At 41.6% G+C, this 20538-nt stretch overlaps 1 protein-coding gene across 1 annotated transcript; it reads left to right on the plus strand.

Annotated features, from left to right (window-relative positions):
• The first annotated feature begins 13 nt into the window (after nt 1-13).
• AP3M1 (adaptor related protein complex 3 subunit mu 1) lies at nt 14-19665 on the plus strand. The gene is made up of 9 exons (XM_042018666.1): nt 14-147; nt 8610-8885; nt 9905-10076; nt 12356-12493; nt 14376-14461; nt 14826-14959; nt 15641-15848; nt 17192-17336; nt 18639-19665. Exons 2-9 carry the CDS (start codon nt 8613-8615, stop codon nt 18737-18739), a joined length of 1257 nt encoding a protein of 418 aa, XP_041874600.1. The 5' UTR covers nt 14-147; nt 8610-8612; the 3' UTR covers nt 18740-19665.
• The last annotated feature ends 873 nt before the right edge of the window (nt 19666-20538 follow it).

A 20538-nucleotide genomic window follows, 5' to 3' on the forward strand; every position in this document is an offset into this window, starting at 1 on the left:
GGAGGGGGCCGTGCTCGGGCGCTCGGCGCAGGCAGCGCCCCGGCCGCCTTCGCCTCCGCCGGGGGGCGGCCCCGCGCCGCCGCCGGGCCTCGCCGCCATCTTGGCCGCTGCCCCGGGAGCGGGACGGGCCGTGCCGGGCCGGGGGAGGTACGTGGGGCGCGGGGGTCCGGGCCGTGAGGGAGTGGGGCGGCGCGGCCCTTGCTCGGGGGGACGGGATACTCGCCAGGCGGGAGCTGCCCGTGCCCGGTCCCGGCCACGCTGGTTGGCCAGAGTGGGGCAGGGGCGACATCCCCGCCAGCGGCGGTACGGGGAGGCTGCTCCGCAAATCCGAGACTTTCCGTTTTACCCGCCTCCGTTTCCGTTGTTCGGTGCCGTTTAAATACAAAATCGTTGCCGTGTTTGAATAAACTCCCCCCTCCCCACGTTGTTCTGGGCTCTGGCGAAGGTGAGGAACCGCCCGGCGGAGAGTGAGGAGGGTCGGGTCAGAGCCCTGTACCGGCGGCTCTGCGTCGCTCACGCTCCAAGATGAGGCGCAGGGATGAGGGGGATTGTGCACCGGGAGGGCATTTATTGTGATTCTGAGGGCAGACAGCACAGGGCCTGCGGGAGGGGCGATGCGGGAGCCGCCGTTCGCGGCAGAGCCCGCAGCAACGCCAGGCCGGGAGGGGCAGGGCGGGCGGTGGAGCGACGCCGGCTCACCTGGGTCGATCTTCAGCAGCATTGTTGCAGCCATGGTGTTCCTACTCGTGGTATACTTGCTTAATTAGCAAGGGGCCCTGTGAGTGCAGATCTGCATAATATGCTCTGGGAATCAACCCATTATCATCCACCACTATGCAGTGCACATCCTTCTGCCATGTTCAATACCCAGCGGTAACTGAATGGAGGTTGCCACTTCTTCTCTTTTGTTTCAGGTCAAATCTGCTTTGAATTAGTAATGCACTTACCATCTTTTCAGTCTGATGAACGATTCGTACCCATTAAGTGTTAATCAAACCGAAGGAATAGCATCACCATTCAGTGCAGCTTTTCTATTACCAACCAGGCAAAAAATCATACTTGAATAATGAAAATTTGTGTTCATAGCAGGCAGACTGCCGTATGGGAGAGGAAAAGGTATTTTGCAAGAAAAGCAAAACCAAATTCAATTACTTCTGCAAGAGGTAAAATGATGGGAACAATGTTTTACAAAAGAACTGACTATACCAACCATGAGAATGATTCTGCTGTGGCTGTTCCCAGCAGGTTTGAATCATACATAGCTTCTCATTTATTTGTTACAGAAAAGAAGAAGAAGAAGAAATATCTGAATGGTGTTTCCCTGGAAAAAATGTCTTGGAACATTAATGTGCTGTGTTGGGTGCTAACTCAAAAACACAAGCAAACTTGGTTTTTTGGGGAAAGAAACAAGGGACAGACAGATTCTTTACTGCCTGTGTACACATATCTGAAAATGCCTTGGAAATGGCAAATCAAGCATTAAGAATACTCCATGTCTTCTCATGTTTGGTTTTGCTGGTTTTATTCAGAAATTAAATTTTCTGTTGTGCAAGACAGCTATGCACCAACTAAGTGCCAGTTATTCTCTCATATAAAGATCTTACATGAAGAATCTTTAGTAGAAACCTTGTCATGAGGATTCAGAAAAGAGAAATTGAAGTCCTTGAGGAAGAGAAGTCTGAACAGCAGGAGACAAGTAGTAGCTGTACTTGATGTCTGTAATAATGGAAAGAAACCAAATTAAAATTTGTTTAAAATGTTACATTCATTCCTCTTATTTCCCTTTAGTTTTTCCTCAACTTATAGCTTCACATATAAATTTTAAAAAATTAATACAGAGAAGATAAGTTAGATCTTTTATGCTTATTGAACATAATGTATGAAAGGCAACCTTTTAACAGGAGCTTCTTCGAATAAGACAGTATTCATGAGACTGATTCATACAGGGGGAAAGAATCAGAGTGCTGCTTTGCTCTCTCCTCTTGGAGGAGAAGGAAGGTACAAGTGGTTAGTGCCTTCTTTCTGCCCTCTGTGTTTGGACTGGTTGTGGCAGAGGGCACACACGTTAGAAAGAGCTGTCATGTCCAGCAGAGTTCCAGTGGTACTTGCTGGCTCTGATAGAGTATTTCAGTAGTGCATGGCTCTCTGGCACTGTGCTTGTCCTTCCTGGAACCTTGGGTGCCTCTTCAAATAGAGCCTGTGAAAGAGAGTAGTATAAAGCTGGTAGCACTGTTGCTCCGGCCTGTCAAACTTACTGGAGGAGTGAATTGAGAGAGCATGATGGAAAATATCTTCATGAAGAACTACTGAGTTGGGGCTTTTATATCCTATGATTGAATCCTGCTGCCTTGTCCATTCAGAGTTCCTCAGCTGGAATATGAGCCTAATTATCAGTCTTTCCTGAAAATACCATGGACAGTAAATAAGTGACATGATACTCACTTTATCTGTGTCCATTTGGCCCTCTGTCTATGCAGTACAGCTTTCAGAGAGTGAATTAAGTCACCCCTTAGTAGTCCTAAAGCTACTGATTCAGAGTAAGTTGTGTTCGAAATGTTCCACCTCCATGTAAAAATGTAGTTTTAGCAATGAATTTTTAATTGCTTTGGTGTGGGTTTTTTTTCTAAGAAACTCTTGCTTTTCCAGCTTTTACAGCAAAGCTTTCTATTCTTGCAGGTCCCAAAGGGAACTGCAGTTATTCAGAATCTAATATTGTTCAATTATTCGGGATCTAATATTGTTCTGTTGACAAGAGATGGAACTCTCTTGCCAGCAATTAGAAGATTTATACTGGAACTGAATTGAACAGAGGCACCATGCAAGTGTATTATTGGAAAGCTCATTAGACAGTAGATGAAATGATGCACAAATTCTCATGCAGGCTGTAATCGGTACTGGTAAAAGCACAGAGGAAGTTGCAAATTTTGTTATGGATACCAAACATTGATTTAAGACAACTTCAGAGTATTCTCAGAGGACTACTTCCTTTTAAAAACAATTACAGAAAGTTACTAACAGTGTTTTAAATGAGAGCAAAGATAAATAAATGTATACTGAACATCTGGGAAGCAAAACATTTAGTCTTTAACAGGGATGATCTTGCTGATAAAATATGTTTCTGAGTAGTTGTACAGACACATGTACTTCATGATGTTGACCAGATACAAAGTTTTGCTTGGCTAACAGGGGGGGCCAATAGGCAGTTCTTAAGAAAGGTTGCAAAAATGTTTTTACTTTGATGTGCAGATACCTAAACCATGAGCATCTTATATGTAAAAAGATTCATGATACTTGAGCAGCATCATTAAGACACACAAACAATAATAGGAGCATTAAAAAACCTGTGAAATTACAGAACATTCATGTTTTAGTGAACCTGAGACTTCCAGATTTATCAGCTTGAAGCACAGCTCCTAATGATGTGTCAGGTTGGTCCAGCCAATTATACAATATTTCAGAGCTGCCATGTTATCTGTCTTGAAAGTGCTGTTCAGGTGTTTAATGGGACTTCTATTTATTAGGTTTGCTGGTTTGAAAGCCAGTGAATGGGGTTGGGGAGGTCAGAAACACATTTGTGGCACATTTTGAATTTATAGGAAAAAGCTGAACTTCTGACTAGTGGATTGTGACAAAAGTACTAGCTTTACAATAGAAACAGAACTGCCTATTTTAGCTTATTTCTCCAGATTACTTTAAGCATTTGATTACTTTCCATTCACTTGTCACTAGAAGTTCATTTCCACAAATACATAACAGAGACTCAGACAGTCTACCCCCACTCATCCTTCCACTCTTTACAGCAGCTATGCCAAATTCAGGGAACATGGAAGTTGTGGAATACTTCCCCAGTGATGGTCCTGTTTGGAGCTATTTCCAGTAATTAGTACTAGCTCTAAAGGGCATTGCAGAGGTCAGTGATAAATTCCTCACTTCCTGGTTTCAGAGCTTTGGATGTAACTCAGCTCAGCTTTACGGAAAAGCAGCTGTTAACAGTATTTCTGCATTAAATACATTTTAGAGTACTTAATTGTAGCTAAGGACAAGCATGTGCAATCAGTCTTTTTTCCCATGCTCGCAGCCTCTCTCTCTTGCCAATGAGCTCTGCTTTTGTCTTGTGAGCCTGCTGTGACTTTAGTCCAGATGTTTCCGTGCCAAGAATTTGAAAATCAGTAACGTTGCAAATCCAGATTTAGTCAAAAGAAAAGTTAGAGACATGGAAACAGCACACTGAAGGCGTCTTAGTTAAAATATGTTTTTCTTCTGTGTGGACTTCAGATTCTGGTAGGATGGGAATGACTTGAGAAGAATCACATGGAGTTTTACATGTCAGAGCAAGGATGGGAAGTCTGTGAGAAGAAGCTGCAAAACTGTAGGGCTGCTTGTTGTTGCAGAGCCTGTAAGATACCTTTCAGTCAGGCAGTAACATGAAAGGCTGTCAGCCTTCTGGAAGTAAGCTTGAACAGTTTGCTTTGGCCTAGATGCAAATAATGATCCATGTACACCTTCAGTCTGCTCTTAGGTAGGCCTAAAAGCAGAGAGATAGGAGGCATGTCCTTTTCAAATAGTCCTAGAAACACCTTCAGTACCTTACATAGAGTGGTTTTATGCTGACATCTCAAAGGGGTAGAAGAATCTCATGATTCAGGAATTCTGGTGATGTACTTTTGCTACTGTTTTTTTAAACTTGGGAACTTTGTTTCAAGACCTTTACCCTCAAAGTGCTGCAGCTCTTAACACAATTTGCTGTTGGCCACAAATAGCGACCTGCTGGTGTGAGGAATTAATGTTACTCAATTGATTTCTAATGTTGAGCATTTGTCAGTCTTTTTTCCTTTTCAAGTCTAATGTTCTGATGAGACAAGAAGGTAAGGCACTGAGAAATTAATTCAGGGATCTCTACATATCTTCAATGAAATCTGGCACTCAAAAATAGAGTAACAGGGAAATCTTCAGTATTTGGAGCAATGTAAGTAATTTTTGTTAAATAATAGTTTACATATCTTGTATTGATATTTTTATAGTGTTACCAGTTCTAAGATATTCAACATGAAATCCATCTTTAATCAGCTGGTGCCAATTGCTTGACAGTGCATGGGATAAATCAAATTACTTAGTCTTGTGTGTAATAGACTGATGTCCCCACTGCTATAAGAGCTTCTTTATTCTAGTCAACACTGGGAAGTGTACCAACTGAGCTGTCCCTTGACTGACAAGGCAGGGCTTCTGCCTCTGGGGCTGCCTGCTCTGCACTTAGGCTGCAAGGAGAGAGCTTCAGTTTTCCAGAGCACTTCAAATTAGAAGCAAATTAGCATACTGCTAAAAGTTGTGAAGGGAGAGAGAAGTGAGAGGATTTGAAGGGAAGTCTTAGACTAGAAGCAGAATATGTATCATGGGAAATCCTGTAATCCCTATCTTCCTACTCAGAAACTAGGCTGCTAGGCAGTTAGGTGGGATTTTACTGCTCAGTTTCCACAGGTACTACAAAGCTGTCATCTGCCAAGCATGGTCCCCTGGATCAGTTTGCTACTCCGGTTCACCACAAGGCCACACAAACACTCCTGTGAACACAGCTGGTACCTAGGCAGCTTGGGGCAGATGAGTGAAGAAGGGCAGTAGCCCAGTGCTACCTCCCTTTCTGGCTACCCACACCCTCCCTTGATTGCATATCAAATCATGGTCTAATATTCTAAGTGGAACTTAGGGCAAAAGGAGGGGCCCTGGTTTTACAGTCATTTGGTGCACCAGGACCTTGCTGTGATTGTGTGGTCTGCTGCACAGACCACACAATCTGTGCTTGTTAAAAGTATATTGTGACAAATGCGGTCATTTCTGCTCTGTAGATGAAAAGAATCTGGATGAATGTTAACAGAGGCACAACTGCTGGGGCTTACAAACACTCTGTCACATGTCTGATACACTTTGTCAGAGTATCATTGGAAGTGGCCTGTGGTCTAACATAGTTCCTCCAGAGCAGGCTGTGGATCGGCTCCTCTGGAAGTGGAATCTTACTAGTGCTGCTCGTGCTGGACTCTCTGATGCAGCTTTATGTGCATTTAATAGGAAATGGGTCTTATATTTGTTAACAGATAAGCCATTGTATCCATTTAAAAATGTACAGAGATCTGATCTAAGCTTTATAGCTGAGCACCTTCATATGTGTGGGCAGCCATGGTGTTGAACAATACTGACATTCAGTGCTTGATTATACTTGCCTCCGTTGTGTGACTATCCAGGAGATTTTGGAAGGCTTTAATGTTCAGCGCTGGCTAAATTCAGAACATGTTTACTTGAACTGGATTAAAGCAATTGTGTTGAGTCTCCTTTATAAAAATGCTGTACTCACAGAATAAAATTGTCTGGTTTTTTTAACAAACTAAATTAGAGATTAATTTGGTCCAGGAGAGAGATAGTAGAAACATGCAGTAACACTTTGTAGCTTTGTTTCCTTTCCCACTTTTAAGCAAATTTGCAGTCACAGGTTCTAAAAGAGCTTCCTTTTGCATTCCATATTGGCTTACATGAATTTTTTTGTCCACCTTTTGACTATTGGTCTTTTTTTGTCTGCCACCAAAGACAGCATGCTCTTGGCAGGAGGTATCTGAGACCTGGCAAGGCCCCAGTGAAGATGAGCACATTGGTGTCACACTTGTGAAGGAGCAGCTGGAGTTTAGAATTTGAAAAGCTGAATCTTGGCTCTCTTCCCACATCTGCTGACTTAGGTGGAGGGAAATAGCATACTGACAACCTTACTGAGCTGTCCTTTTCACAGTCTTTGGTGAGCTTTGGAAGACTTACTTTTGTTTCGTCAAAATCTAGAGGGCCACACCATTTTTCATTGTTAGAAGTGTATTGGTAGATGAGTTAGTACTCGGGGTAGTTTAGATTCAGACGCAGCAACACAAGCTCACTCTGGGTAGAGCTAAGTGCTTATTCCAGTAGTTTGGAATGAGATTTAGTCCTAGTGTTTGGACTCCTTAAAATCCCTGTGGGACTGGGTCATGTACATCTAGATGCTTCCGTGCTATCTTCACATTAGTGTGCCAGAGTTGACAGCGAAGGAGCAAATTTTATCTGCCTTTTATGACAAGATCCTGGCCAAACATGGTAAAATTAATGAAAACTATGATAGGTTTTTTGTAGGTGTGTTTGACTTCTCTTGGACATGCAGAGTTGATGGTGGTCTTCCTGTTTCAAGGTGTGAACACCCAGTAATTGTCTGGTCTCTTTCCAGTCATGGTTGAATTCCTCCAAAGGCTTTCAATTCTGGATCTCCATTGCTATCATCTGCCCATTTCCACAACCTGCCATGTGCCAGCTCTAGCACTCTCTGGCAGTGTAATAATTTGCATTAGGAAGCTGATCTGACCAGCAGCTCCTTTTGCTGGGTCAATTTCTGGCTGAACCATTTTCCTAATGTAGATAATTGCAGAGCCACAGACCTACTCAAATCAATACCTGAGAGGCAGAAGGGAACAACAGACAGTGCCAGGGGCAGCTTCTTCAACTACAGATTAATTTATGCTTGATATTGAATACCAGGTTAACTTCACCTTGAGAAGCTGCTGTTGGGATTACAGTTTGGTTTGTTTTCCAGGCCCAAGTTTTAACTGGAACTTATTTTTGTAAGAGGATCATTACGCTGCAGGTTAGCCAAAGCATTGTATCTGTCTCATGTAAAGGCTGAAGAGATAAACTGAAGCGTGCTAGCATTTGTCTCCTCTGTAGATGCAGAGATAATAGTCTATTCATTTTATCAACAACTTAGTTCACTTTCTCATTAGAAGTTGAGAAATAGACTAGGAATTATGTTTTTAATAGACAGATAAGCTTTTTGTACCATGAATAAAATGAAGGATCAGTGGCTGAGGCATATTATTTGTAAATGTTTAAAGAGATAAGAAAAAAGTTACATTCCTTACCTGCAGTTCATACTCCCCTTTTACATTAGTGAGTTTTTAAGTGACAAACGTTTTATGTAAACATATTTCATGCATGCCAAGCACATTTGAGGCAATTTCATTCATTAAATCAGATTTAAATGGCTAGTTTTATGTACTTTTAATGAATTCCAACCCTTTACCCAAGTGCAGCTTGGCATAGATTGTAAGACTAATCTGTCAGCAAATAAAAAGCACTTTTCTAGTTCAGCAACTGAAAGCTGACAAGCAAAGAGCTGTATCTTTAAGATAGAGCAATTCTAAGTTATGTGTGTAACTGCCAGGCCAACTGCACTGCCATAGGAAACTTTATGTATGAGTTACTCTTACACGTCAGCAAATGCGTTTGAGCGAGTGCCAGCTCATGAGAGTCAGCTTTTCTTTAAGAAATAAATTGCAAATACCAGATAGGGATGAAAGTAGAAAACAAGGGTGCTTGCTTCTTGCTTGCATTCTGATATACCTTAGCAATTTAATCCAGTGGCAAGTAGTTTTTGGTGGAACATTCTTCTAAATAAAGAAAATAGAATTCAAAGAAAAGCAACAAAGTAGATATTTTTCCTAAATTCACAGTGCATGTTAATAAAGAATAACCATTGTAAGGGAATCTGGGATAAGAAATGTCAATCCACATATCCTTTTGTTTAACTTCTTTTAATGTGTTTCCAACAGAAAATGATCCACAGCCTGTTTCTTATAAACTGTTCTGGTGATATATTCTTGGAGAAGCACTGGAAGAGCGTTGTGAGCCAATCTGTATGCGATTATTTCTTTGAAGCTCAGGAGAAAGCAATCGATGTTGAGAATGTGCCTCCTGTCATCTCAACTCCACATCACTACCTCATCAGCATCTACCGGGATAAAATCTTCTTTGTGTCTGTCATACAGACAGAAGTGCCACCACTCTTTGTAATTGAATTTCTGCACCGAGTAGCAGATACTTTCCAGGTCTGTCACCATTAAATGATTTTAAAATTCAGTGTCTGAAGGGGGCCTACAGGGAAGCCAGAGAGGGACTCTTCATCAGGAACTATAGTGATAGGATAAGGAGAAATGAGTACAAACTGAAAGAGGGGAAATTTAGGCTAGATATTAGGAAAAAATTCTATACTGTGAGGATGGTAAAATATTGAATGGAACAGGTTGCCCAGGGAGGTTGTGGATGAGCCAACCCTGGCAGTGGTCAGGGCCAGGTTGTATGGGGCTTTGAGCAACCTGTCCATGCCCATGGCAGTGGTGGTTGGGACCACCCCTTAACATTCTGTGATTCTATGATTCTAAAATAACTTCAAGGGATTTTTAATATAAACTTCTTCTAGAGACAGGTAGTAGTCATCTTCTGTTGGTGACTTTTCCATCTGCAATTTTTAAGTCAAGCACAGGTTTATAGAGTACAAAGGAAAAAAAGGTTTATTTTGTGCACTCACAGACACTAGAACCCAAATCCCACTTTGTAAATGCTGGGATTTTTTCTGTAAGCTTTTGTACAGTTCATGTTATGTAGATGGGAAGAAGTATCATGTAGTCAGGCAGCATGCACTCTGTAGTGAGGAAAGGGCTGCAAAGCTTGAGTCACTTCTCAAACAATTTCACAAATATTGTATATAAAGAAAACTCTGTGAAGATTGAGCATTGCCAAAAGACAGTAGCTTTATTTTACAAGAGTCTTGTAGCTGAAGATGTGTTAATGTTCACAAGTGGAAGGACCTTTGTGACATAAATAGTAGTACATCAGATTACATTAATTTCACTGTTCATGCTTGTATTTATTTTCAATTAGATTATAAGTATAACCTTATACTACATGATGCCATTAGACTATAGAAATAGCTAGTCAGTTTAGGCACTAAAGTGGCCTCATATATTGGAGGGTTTCTCTAAGAAGAAAAAACCAAACAAACTTCCTTTCGCAAAGCATTCTAACAGGAATAAAAATCCTCTCTTTTGTAATCTCTGAATTTGTTTAGGATTACTTCGGCGAATGTTCTGAGACAGCAATTAAGGACAATGTAGTAATTGTGTATGAACTTCTAGAAGAAATGCTAGACAATGGCTTTCCACTGGCAACAGAATCTAACATACTGAAGGAGCTGATTAAGCCTCCCACAATTTTGCGCTCTGTTGTCAACTCCATCACAGGTATGAAAATACATCATTTCAGCAGTGACGGCTGCTTAAAAGTAAAGCCTATCATTCCTCATAGCTAAAAAATAATATATTGGTGAATCTGTAAGGTGAGGGCACTGTCCTGCTGCTTCTCATAAATAGGGGTTGAATAAAAGCAACTCCCTCCTTATTTGCAGTTTACACCTGGCCCCTTTGCTGTCCTCGGTGGCACTGTCTCGTTCAGCCACAGCTGCTGAAGTCCCTCAGGAACAGCAGCTCCTAGCACAGTCAGGGCATACTGGAGACAGGTGCTCTGGGATTGGGACCAGAGCTTAACTCCAAGCTTTGAATAACTTAGGGGCATTGGAGAAGGTTAAGCATTTTATAAGGAATCCTTATAGGAAGATATATAATAGATACCTAATAAATCCTTGCTGTCCTCATCCTCCACTCTGCCCCCAATACCAATCAGCACCTGGATTCATATGGATTTGATTTCAGAACTGATTTCAGGCTGTTGTAAATGGGTCTGTCTTGCAGTGATAAAGCCAAATGTCTGTCAGCTGAGCTGGTGGAATCTGTTTGTCTGGCAAGCGGGTGCAAGGGAGGTGAGCCATGAGGTGTCACATGGGGGCAGAGAGATGCGAGACGGTCGCCTGGACATTGTGTTAGAGAAGGGGAGTAGTTGGGCTGCAGGGCCACACACGTAGTACTCAGAGGAGCTGGTCTTTAATGTAGTAGATATGGTTTAATCTTTGAGTATAAATCTCATCAGTTTTAATTTCTGTTATTTGGAGTTTGGTTAGGCTTTTTAAAATGTGGGTTTGGATGCTAGTATTTACACTTATGAAAAATATGACATTAATGGACTAGATGGACCTCTGTAAGAAGAATTAAGACTACTGAAGCCAAGGGTTGCAGCATCAAATCCTCTTGTTTTATCTAAAGCCTTATTAAAATTCCCTAGGAGCCTAAAGCGCCTGCCCAAGGCAGCCTGCATCTTGTCACTCTCAACAGCTCAGTGCTGAGCAGGTGGAAACAGCAGCCCGAGAGCTCTCCTACCTACCTGGCCTGGCAGCAGTGCTGCACCCTGCAAGGCTGCTGAGGGACAGACACAGCAACTGCTCCTCTTCAGAGATACAATGGGAGTGAAGAAAAGGCTGTAACTCCTCCCCCCTGAGTTATAGTACATACAGGGGTGGACTTCAGGGAGGGTTTTTTTTCAGTAACTACTTCTACTAGCTCAAACGAGTTAAAACTTGTTTTCTGCCTGCCAGGATAGGGCAGGTTTTGTAGAAATGATACCTGCTGGCCACCAACTTCTCAGTGAAGCTGATTCACATGGCAGGACATGCTACCACGTTCTTTGTACTAAAGGGCACAAGCCAGCATGAGCTGTGACCCTATCCCAAGACCTACTTCTAGCAGAGGGAGTTGTTTCCACTGTGCTGGGATTGTGGCATCAGTCACCTAAGCCTCAGAAGTGATAAGATTTTTTTTTCCCCTTTTTAGAGCATCATCAATTTACTTTATAACTAGGTAGCTCAGGAAGCCCTTTTCTCATGCTGGATGGCACTGCGAACCAGGAGCCAAGGGTGAGAGCAAGGCAGGCAGGGACAGTGGCATCATTCATTGGTCAGGAGCCCACAAGTTGAGGCAACAGGTCAGGGACAGGATCAGATGATAACAGGTCATCTACAGCTCAGTGACTGCCAGTAACATCCACCAGAATGGACAGCTCAAGCCAGAAAGTCCAATCTGGGCCAGGGTCTGGATCGATTTGACACATGGCCAGGCAGAGACATGGCTGTCAGGTTGATGCAGGGTAGCTCAGATGGGTACCAAGGGTGAGACCCTCAGCCTAACACCATCTCCAAGCAAAGACTGTGGGAGGCCTCCCCAAGGCTTCTTACATCTTTCTTGCTAATGACTCTTACCTATTATTCAGCCCTGAAGTTATACTGCTAAAACTCATAGGAGAAGGGGGAAGCAGGCTTAAGGCCCTCACAGGGAGCTGTCATGTCTTTAATTAGTGATGAAATCCTTCACAAGATCTAGCCCCACATCTACTCCCACTCAAACCTCCTGCTGACTTGAGCATTGTATTTTGCTGTGCAAAATGTAGTCTGAAAGCTGTTAAGTCTGGGCACATGGCCCCAGTGCCTTAACGTCACCTCACGAATAATGTTGTAGGGGTTCAGGTTCTAGGCTACAGTTCTTGGGGGCAAGCCTTACCTTGATTTTTAATTTTGGCAGTTGAAACATTCCTTTTGTAATTAATTGTTGATTTTGAGTTCCTTTTCATTTTTAAGGCAGTAGTAATGTGGGAGACACACTTCCCACTGGACAGTTGTCCAACATTCCTTGGCGCAGAGCAGGGGTAAAATACACAAACAACGAAGCCTATTTTGATGTCATTGAAGAAATTGATGCGATTATAGACAAATCAGGTAAGATGCCCTACAAACTAATATTTGTTTCTTAAGTGTGTTTGCATATAGCTAATGATGTTTAGAGAGGATACAATCCAGCTGTCTTATTTTTTGCATGTTTTATGTACATGAATCTATATCTTAGGTAGAAATATTCAATTTAAAATTATGTGCCTAAATGTATTTCTTCAGTTTATCTTAAAACAGCAACATGCCCTGGGCTGCTTCAAGAACATTCACAAGAAGCATGTTTTCTGTATATATCTCCCATCATTCCTGCCAACAACGTACTGTAGTCCTTGAAGGCCCTCAAGTGAGCAAGACAAAATCTTTCATTAGCTTTCTTCTGACAGCAAGATAAACTTGGTGCAAAATAGCTGGACAGTATTGTTTTCCTTACATTTAAACTGGAGCCAGATATTATGAAGCATAATAATACTCCTTTCTTTTCTGTGAATGAAACATACAATTTTCAAATACAAAAGTCTTTTTTCTGAGATTAACTGGGAGGAGGAACCTGATAACTTCTGTGCCAAGAAAAAGAAAAAAACTATGCAAAAAGAGAACTGCAAAGCTGTGGGCAGGAACCTGCTGTTTTGTTCAGTATTGGGGCCAGCAGTTAGCAAGGCTGAAAACTGCAGGACACCGTTTTGTGGTGGTATGGGGCAGGGACCAAACCTCTCATCATTTCATTCAGTGCTGCTGTTGTAGCAGCGTCAGTGTTGGTTTGGTTCTGTACACCAACAAATGCTTTGGCCGCTGTTTAAGTGGGTAGTCATAAATAGCTGTTGTGCAGCTCTTACTCTCCCCATCTTGAAGCTAAAAGAAGGTGGCCCTTTTAGGGCCCTTACAGAATATGCTGATGACTGTGTAACTGTCCTAGCTCATTAGGATTCCCAGGAGTGTGAGTGCTTAGTCTGAGAAGGTACAATCAAGACCATGGTGTGTTTCTATGTGTATTTCAGGCCAAATCAGTGTGCACCAAGTGTTTAATTTCCTACTGAGGATCTGCTGCAGTAGTCATAGCTACTCTTTTCTGCTCTGATCCTTTGGGGACCAGCAATGCAAGAGCCTTTCTTTATAGCCTTCACTAGGACTAAGAAGTAGATAAGGTTGCTCCACTAAAATAGGGAAGTTACCTTGTTTCATAGAGATATGGTTGACTGCTTTAAGCTGAAACAGGATTCCTTCTTTTAAAACTAAGTAGAAAGTCACCATTTCTCCTTCCCCGGATGAGCTAGTTTCTACCTATCTTCTAAAATTACCTTTGCATGTGGAGCTAATTAATTAGTCCAGAGTCCTGCTTATGTCTTTCTGTACTTAGGAGGTATTTCAGGAAATGAGCATTTCCTGGGTAAAATGCTTGGTATTCTTGCTTTGGGGGTTGGGGTCTTTTGCTACAGATTTATTTAACATCAAGATGAATATTTAATTTCATTATTTAACAGCCTTTATTTGTGAAAGCCAAGGTTAGCTGGAGCTTTATAGCACCAATTTACTGCATTTTGGTATTGACTATTTCGATGTGTTTCAACTTCCCTGCACCACTACACAACTTGCTAGTTTTCTGGAGACTGGGAACAGACGTGAAAGAAAAGATTCAGAGCTGGTGTGTCACAAAATTCTTATTTGCTTTTTGCTGGCAACCAGTTCAAGCACAAGTCCTGTGTATCAGCTGGTACAAGTATAATTTAACCAATTTGGGACAGGCTGTTTGCTCTGGCTCATGTATTTTAGCAAGCTGCCCAGGACACAGGTAACTGGAATGACCTTCCCTAGCTGGGCTTGGCATGTTGTTGAGTGTTGTGCAAATGTCATCTGTGCCCTCTAGCTGCACTTCACCACATCTGTTAGGCCTTTCATAATAATGTTAAGTCAAGTGTCTTGTTTTTCCCTGCAGGTTCCACAGTCTTTGCAGAAATCCAAGGCGTTATTGATTCGTGTATTAAGCTCTCAGGAATGCCAGATCTTTCTCTGTCTTTCATGGTAAATTCAGCCTATGTTTGGGAATCTTAATTGCTCAGGATTTATTTTTCTTAGTGATCAGAGTTAAACAATTTCAAGAGCACTATCACTATTTCATGTGTTACACATATGAAAAGTAACAAGTTTTGCATTATATTATAGCAGTTGCATTGTTCAGTAGTTGGAATGGCTTTTGTCTGTGCATAAAAATACCCTCACAGGAGCTGCTGTACCCAGTCAGATCAGAAATCCATCTAGCTCAGTACCATGTCTCTGATAATGGCTACTCAGAGTCTAAGAAATAGGAGTTGGGTGGAGTTCAGTAGCTAGCTCAAACTGCTGGTACTTGGTGAGATGTCACTTACCATTTTGCCACTCCTTCCAGAACCCACGGCTGCTGGATGATGTCAGCTTCCATCCGTGTATTCGGTTCAAACGCTGGGAGTCTGAGAGAGTCCTTTCGTTTATTCCTCCCGATGGCAATTTCAGATTGATCTCCTACCGTGTCAGTTCCCAGAAGTACGTTTCCATTGCAGACACACTGCTTCTCCAGCTGCACCACCTGCTGCTTTCCACCTGAGTGACAGCACATTCCTCCTGGTTAAGGGGGGAATTTGCATTGTTCTAAAATGCATGTGCTCAGGTTTTGTCTCATCTATCCCCACTAAGAGAAGAAAACCATTTTTCAGTGACCTGCAGATACTCAGCAATAATTTTTAAGTGGAATAAATCACATATGACAGCAATATAGGGCTATTCATTCCTAGTAATCATTGTTGGTGCTAGATGCTTTGTGGGTGAGTCTCTGTGTACATGGAGGACTCTGAGCAAAAATAAAAGCAAATAAAACAAAAGAAGTCTAACTGCAGATAGTTGCAAACTAAAGCTTGATCTGACTAGTGGCTCTTCTGAGATTTGGCTCAGTGAGATTACTTTAAAAAAAAAGCAGGTGAAGGAAGAGAGAATAGGACAAGATATTTGGAAGAAAATAAATTTTTTTTCCCTGTGATTCTCTGCTAATAAAATCACTTCAGTAATGATGCTGAAGAGCAGAGTATCACTTCACTTGTCACTTCTGAAACAAACTGGTTCCAACTTGAACACCTACCAGAAACACAAGAACTATTTATGAGAAAGTGCTTTAATTTCTCAAGTAGAGAAGTAGCCAGGATGCATTCAGCTACTGTCTTCTCTTTTCAGCTTGGTGGCAATTCCTGTATATGTGAAGCACATGATCAGTTTTAAGGAAAATACATCTTCAGGAAGATTTGATGTTACCATTGGACCAAAACAGAATATGGGGAAAACAGTAGAAGGAGTTGTCATGACAGTTCACATGCCAAAGGCCGTACTTAACATGAACCTCACTGCTACACAAGGCAGCTATACATTTGACCCAGTTACTAAAGTAAGTCTTACATTTTTATTTATTTAAATATTGAAGATGGCATTACAACAAGTCACCCATATTGCAGCACACTGGAGCAGTGTTCCACACTTAGCAGAAAACTCTGTTCAGCATATTTATATATAAAAATTTAACTTTAAAATTTGCTTTTTCAAACTTAGATACACACCAGTTGTGATTTCTGACTTTGTCAGTATCCTTTTCCTTCACTTCCTCTCTTTTCACCCTGCTCTTTCACCCACTAATATTTTTCCTTAGTGGATGCAGCAGTATTTTGCTGATAGTTCCACCCATTATAGATTTTGCAATCTATCTTATGAAAACATATTTATCTGAATAAAATGCACCAGCCTTGAAAACAGGTAGCCAGAAAAACTGGGAGCAGGAGATGAGAAAAAAATTTCTTCCAAAAGATCTGCCTAAAGGCACACAGGAGGATAAAGTGTTTGAAAAAACGTATTTTGGGCTCCTGCTTTCTTGCCTCTGAGTTGGGGTTTGAGACATAAATTTCCTAAAGCTCCTGAAGCCTTTTAGTACCCAGAAGCCATTTTGCTGAAAAGCAGTTTGAGCCAAACCATTCTGCTGGCTCTAATACCCTGCTCTTTCTGCTGCCCTTGGAATATAACAGTCAGCAATTGATTAAAACTGTTAGGGAAAGCTCTCCAAGAAGCATTTTGTTTCAAAAACAATAGACCTTGATCTTTTTAAAAGAAAAAGACTGACAAAAACACTTAAGGTGTGCTTTCCTCTCTGCAGAAATAAATTTAACTGTGTTTTTGTCAAGAGCTGGGCTAACAAGGTAGATTGAAACTGCAAAAATTTGTAGAAGCAGAGAGAACTGAGGTTTTTCTGCATGTATCAGTTTATGATAAGAACAAACCAACCACCTCTTGTGGGTGAGTAAAGTGCCTGCTTGGTTCCACTTTCTCCAGAGTGTTAGAATCAATGGCAAACAAGTGAGCCTTAAGAAAATCTGTCTGAGACATCTCCTTTGGTCCAGGGCCTTGCTCCTACCCTCCTCATTCTCGTGTTTAAGTTTCTATGATCTTTGTGCTGGTTTCTGTCTTGGCTTCATGGATCCAGCTGACCCAAACTGACATCAGGGTCAAGCATCCTTAGCAAAGGGAACAAGATCTTCTCAGTGCACAGACCCACAAAGGAACACTGACAGGGTGAAAAAAAGACCCCATACCTGAAAGAGCCCTCTCACAGCCAGTGAGGTAATTCTCAGGGCTACCAGGCTACTGTCTGTACCCAGCCTGCAAACTAAAACTGGACATGAACTTGACCTCAGAGGTTGTTTCCTAGAATGCTATTACTGCTATTCTCTCCTTCCTGACAAGGTGCTAACGTGGGATGTGGGGAAAATTACCCCTCAAAAGCTACCAAACCTGAAGGGTATAGTGAATCTGCAGTCTGGAGCCCCCAAGCCAGAGGAGAACCCAAGTCTAAACATCCAGTTTAAGATACAACAGCTTGCAATTTCAGGTGAGTGGCAGGGTGTTACATGAAATTGGTGTTGGCAGAATGAGTTGTAGTAGGAAATGAATTGGGAAACTGTTAATTGTTTAATTGGAGATGCAGATTTGAAGTCAGCTTGGTCCAAAATTACAAAGTCTGATTTACCCAAACCTGACAGTTACCCTTGCTGGAAGATTCCTTTGATGGGAATTGTGAATTCCCAATTGTTTTGCTCAAGAAAGACTGTGAGAAGTACACAGAAGAATGGATTTTTCTTTTTTGACTACTGCATTAAACATGCAATGTATCTGTTTAGTGAAGATCAATGGATGATGATTTAGTGTGCTGCTCCTGAATTCCTTTAGCCTCCTATCACTAAAGCTCTTTCTAGTGGTCATAAACTTACATTAATTTTGGAGAACGCCCTTCTTACTCTTTCCTTCTGGAGCTGGTTAGATTTTCATCTTTAAAACAATCTGCAAGTAAAAGCAGAATGAAGTCTATAGAGTAAGTGCAAAAGTAAATTTAAAGCAGACAAGGCCTCAGTGTGCAAACACTTAAATCATGTGAGCTGTCCGTGTGTAAAATGCTTCTCCGAGCAAGCTTTGCAGGATTAAGGCTCTAACAGTGCAAGGACTCACATTTGGAGAGGAGTAGGAGGAGCAGGAAGATGACTGCAGGCAGTTGATGAGAGTTGGTGGTAGTACCTTTCTGGACAGGGACCAGGCTATGGTCTTTTTGGGTCCTAGACTACTTGAGTAGGTAACACTTAGTTCTTGTATAAGAACAGAATCCTGCAGTTACCTCTAAACTGGTTTTAATCTAGCAAGACAGAGTTGGTCCAGCACCTGGATGCCAAAGATAATGGACCTGTGAGAAAGCATGGAACAACCTGAAACCATAGGTAATTAATAGCTACTGGCCTTCCTCAGGGAATAGTAGAGGGATTTCTGGTTCTTGCAATTACGACTGGGAGTGAAAAGAATTCTGAAACTTGTCCTTTGCTTCATCTCCATGATGGACAATGAGTGCAGTGTACAGGAACGGTGGAAGATACTCGTTTGTTCCATAGTTCATCTCTTGGAAGGAGGATATTGGCATATGGTGTAGAAGAAAAACAAGGTGTTGCCCTGCCAAGACAGCTACGATTAGGTGACAAGAATGTTCTCATCTGCCGCTTCAAACCAGATGAACTTGTGAAAGAAAGGAAAATGAGCTTCCTTACCAATCCTAATGTGCTTCAAGGCAGCCGGATTTCTAATCAGACTGCTGTGATTCCTGTCCTAGTATTCTGCTTTTAACTTTGTACTTGTCTCTGTCTTTTTTCAGGACTGAAAGTGAATCGCCTAGACATGTATGGAGAAAAATACAAGCCTTTTAAAGGTGTCAAATATATTACAAAAGCAGGAAAATTCCAAGTCAGGACATGAGAAAATGCTGAGGAAATTCCCCTTTAAAAAACTTGACTGCTTAGTGACTTATGTTGATTAGGTGCCCATTAATTTATAGACACTGATTAGTTTGGGATCAAAGTATTTGTGCACAGCAGCTCTTAAAATGAAAGCATAGCTTAGTTTTTCTTAATATGGCTTTAAAGTAAGGTATTTTTTTTCTATTACACTTCCACTCTTTTTTTACTGAATTGTTGTGCTGGTGAATAGTTGGATATGGGCAACCCACAAAATGTTGCAAACACTACACTGCCAGTCAGATACCAAAGCCCTGAGGTCAAGCACATTCTGAAGGCCCTACAGGTCACTGGAAAAGTCTTCTGGTGGCATGTTTTGCTGCTGCAGCCGCCTGCAAAGAAAGCTCAGTTCCACCCACAGCCAGCTGCAAGCTGCATTCCACAAAGCAGCATGTAATCCCTTCAGAAACAGAGAGCAGCAGTGAGAGGGGCAGGGGTCCCCTGGGGGCCTGGGACATTGCAAGTGTCACTCCTGAAAAAGCTTCTGATGAAGTAGAAAATAATTTCTGTGTTGTTTACAAGAAATCGCCTTTCTTAAGAAGCATTTGCCTTAATCAGCTTTCATTTTCTGCCATCTGCAGATGAGCTGATAAAAATAACATCCTGCATTAAATCTGGGAGGTGATTGTTGCTTCAGTAATCCACTTTCTTTCCATTCAATCTCATCATCCCCATCATTTTTTTTAAGAATACAGTTGCAGAGAGTAAGATCTATTTTTTATGTGAAGCCTTTGCTTTTAGATGTTCCACTTGTTTGAAGTGGATGCCACCAGATCTGTGCAGTGTGTACCTTCAAGAGTAGCTTTTTAGATAGCACAATAGAAGTGTCAAGTGTATTTAATGGTTGTGTGCTTTAATGTTCTGAAATAAAGGGAACTCTACTGCAAATACGTCTCATCTTATGAAATGTTCATGCTCTTGTAAACGATTCATGATGCTCTTAAGCAGAAGGCATCTGATACACAATTAAACAATGACTATTTGCTACCTCTCTACTGAACTTGCTCACTGTGCACTGCTTAGAGTCTAAAAAGGCTGGTAGGAGCATGACAGGTAATGTCCCTTTCATATTTTTTTTATTTTTAAATACAGGACAACTACTTATTTATGATATTTCAAAGATTCAGCAGTCACAGCAAAGCTGACTGAACTTCTTGTTACACACCAACAAAAACATCTTTCTAAACCAAAACATACTCCACAGCACCTATCAGGTTCCAAACCATGCATTTGATCAGTATTAATTAAGGGTGGGATACTGGAGACCCTTTATTTCTCTAACCTGTTTGGCTTACAAATTGATAAGTAGGTACTAACTTTGCTTCAGAAGAAGAGTAAGAACTAAAATAATTTAGTAGTCAAAATTTCAAATACTAGGACAAAAAATGATTCAGTCTGGAAAGAGGAGGAGAAATCCATCCAAACGCTGGCAGCAAGTCAGTAAGAAAGAAATGAGCATACACTCTCTGTTTGTAACTTTGCATCTAGTAAGATCTTCCATTTGTGTAGACACAACCCTGGTTATTAAAAGCTACCAACTTTCTAGTCTGCCTTTTTCAACTGAAGAAACATCCATCAATTCAATACTCATCCTACAGTTCTGCTCTGCGTTTCAGCAAATGGCATCATCCTTCAGTTACTGTAACTGTGGAAGAAATCTTGTCTTCAGAGGTAACTGGTAACATCCCAAGCTGCAGTCTGAGCAGCTGGAGCTGCTCTCTGCATTAGCAGCCTGGAAATGCTGCACCGTGGCCTTTCAGA

This window comes from Corvus kubaryi, unplaced genomic scaffold (genome assembly GCF_017639235.1).
Source record: "Corvus kubaryi isolate FWS band 111438036 unplaced genomic scaffold, C.kubaryi_AGA036_p1.0 138, whole genome shotgun sequence".
Lineage (NCBI taxonomy): Eukaryota > Metazoa > Chordata > Aves > Passeriformes > Corvidae > Corvus > Corvus kubaryi.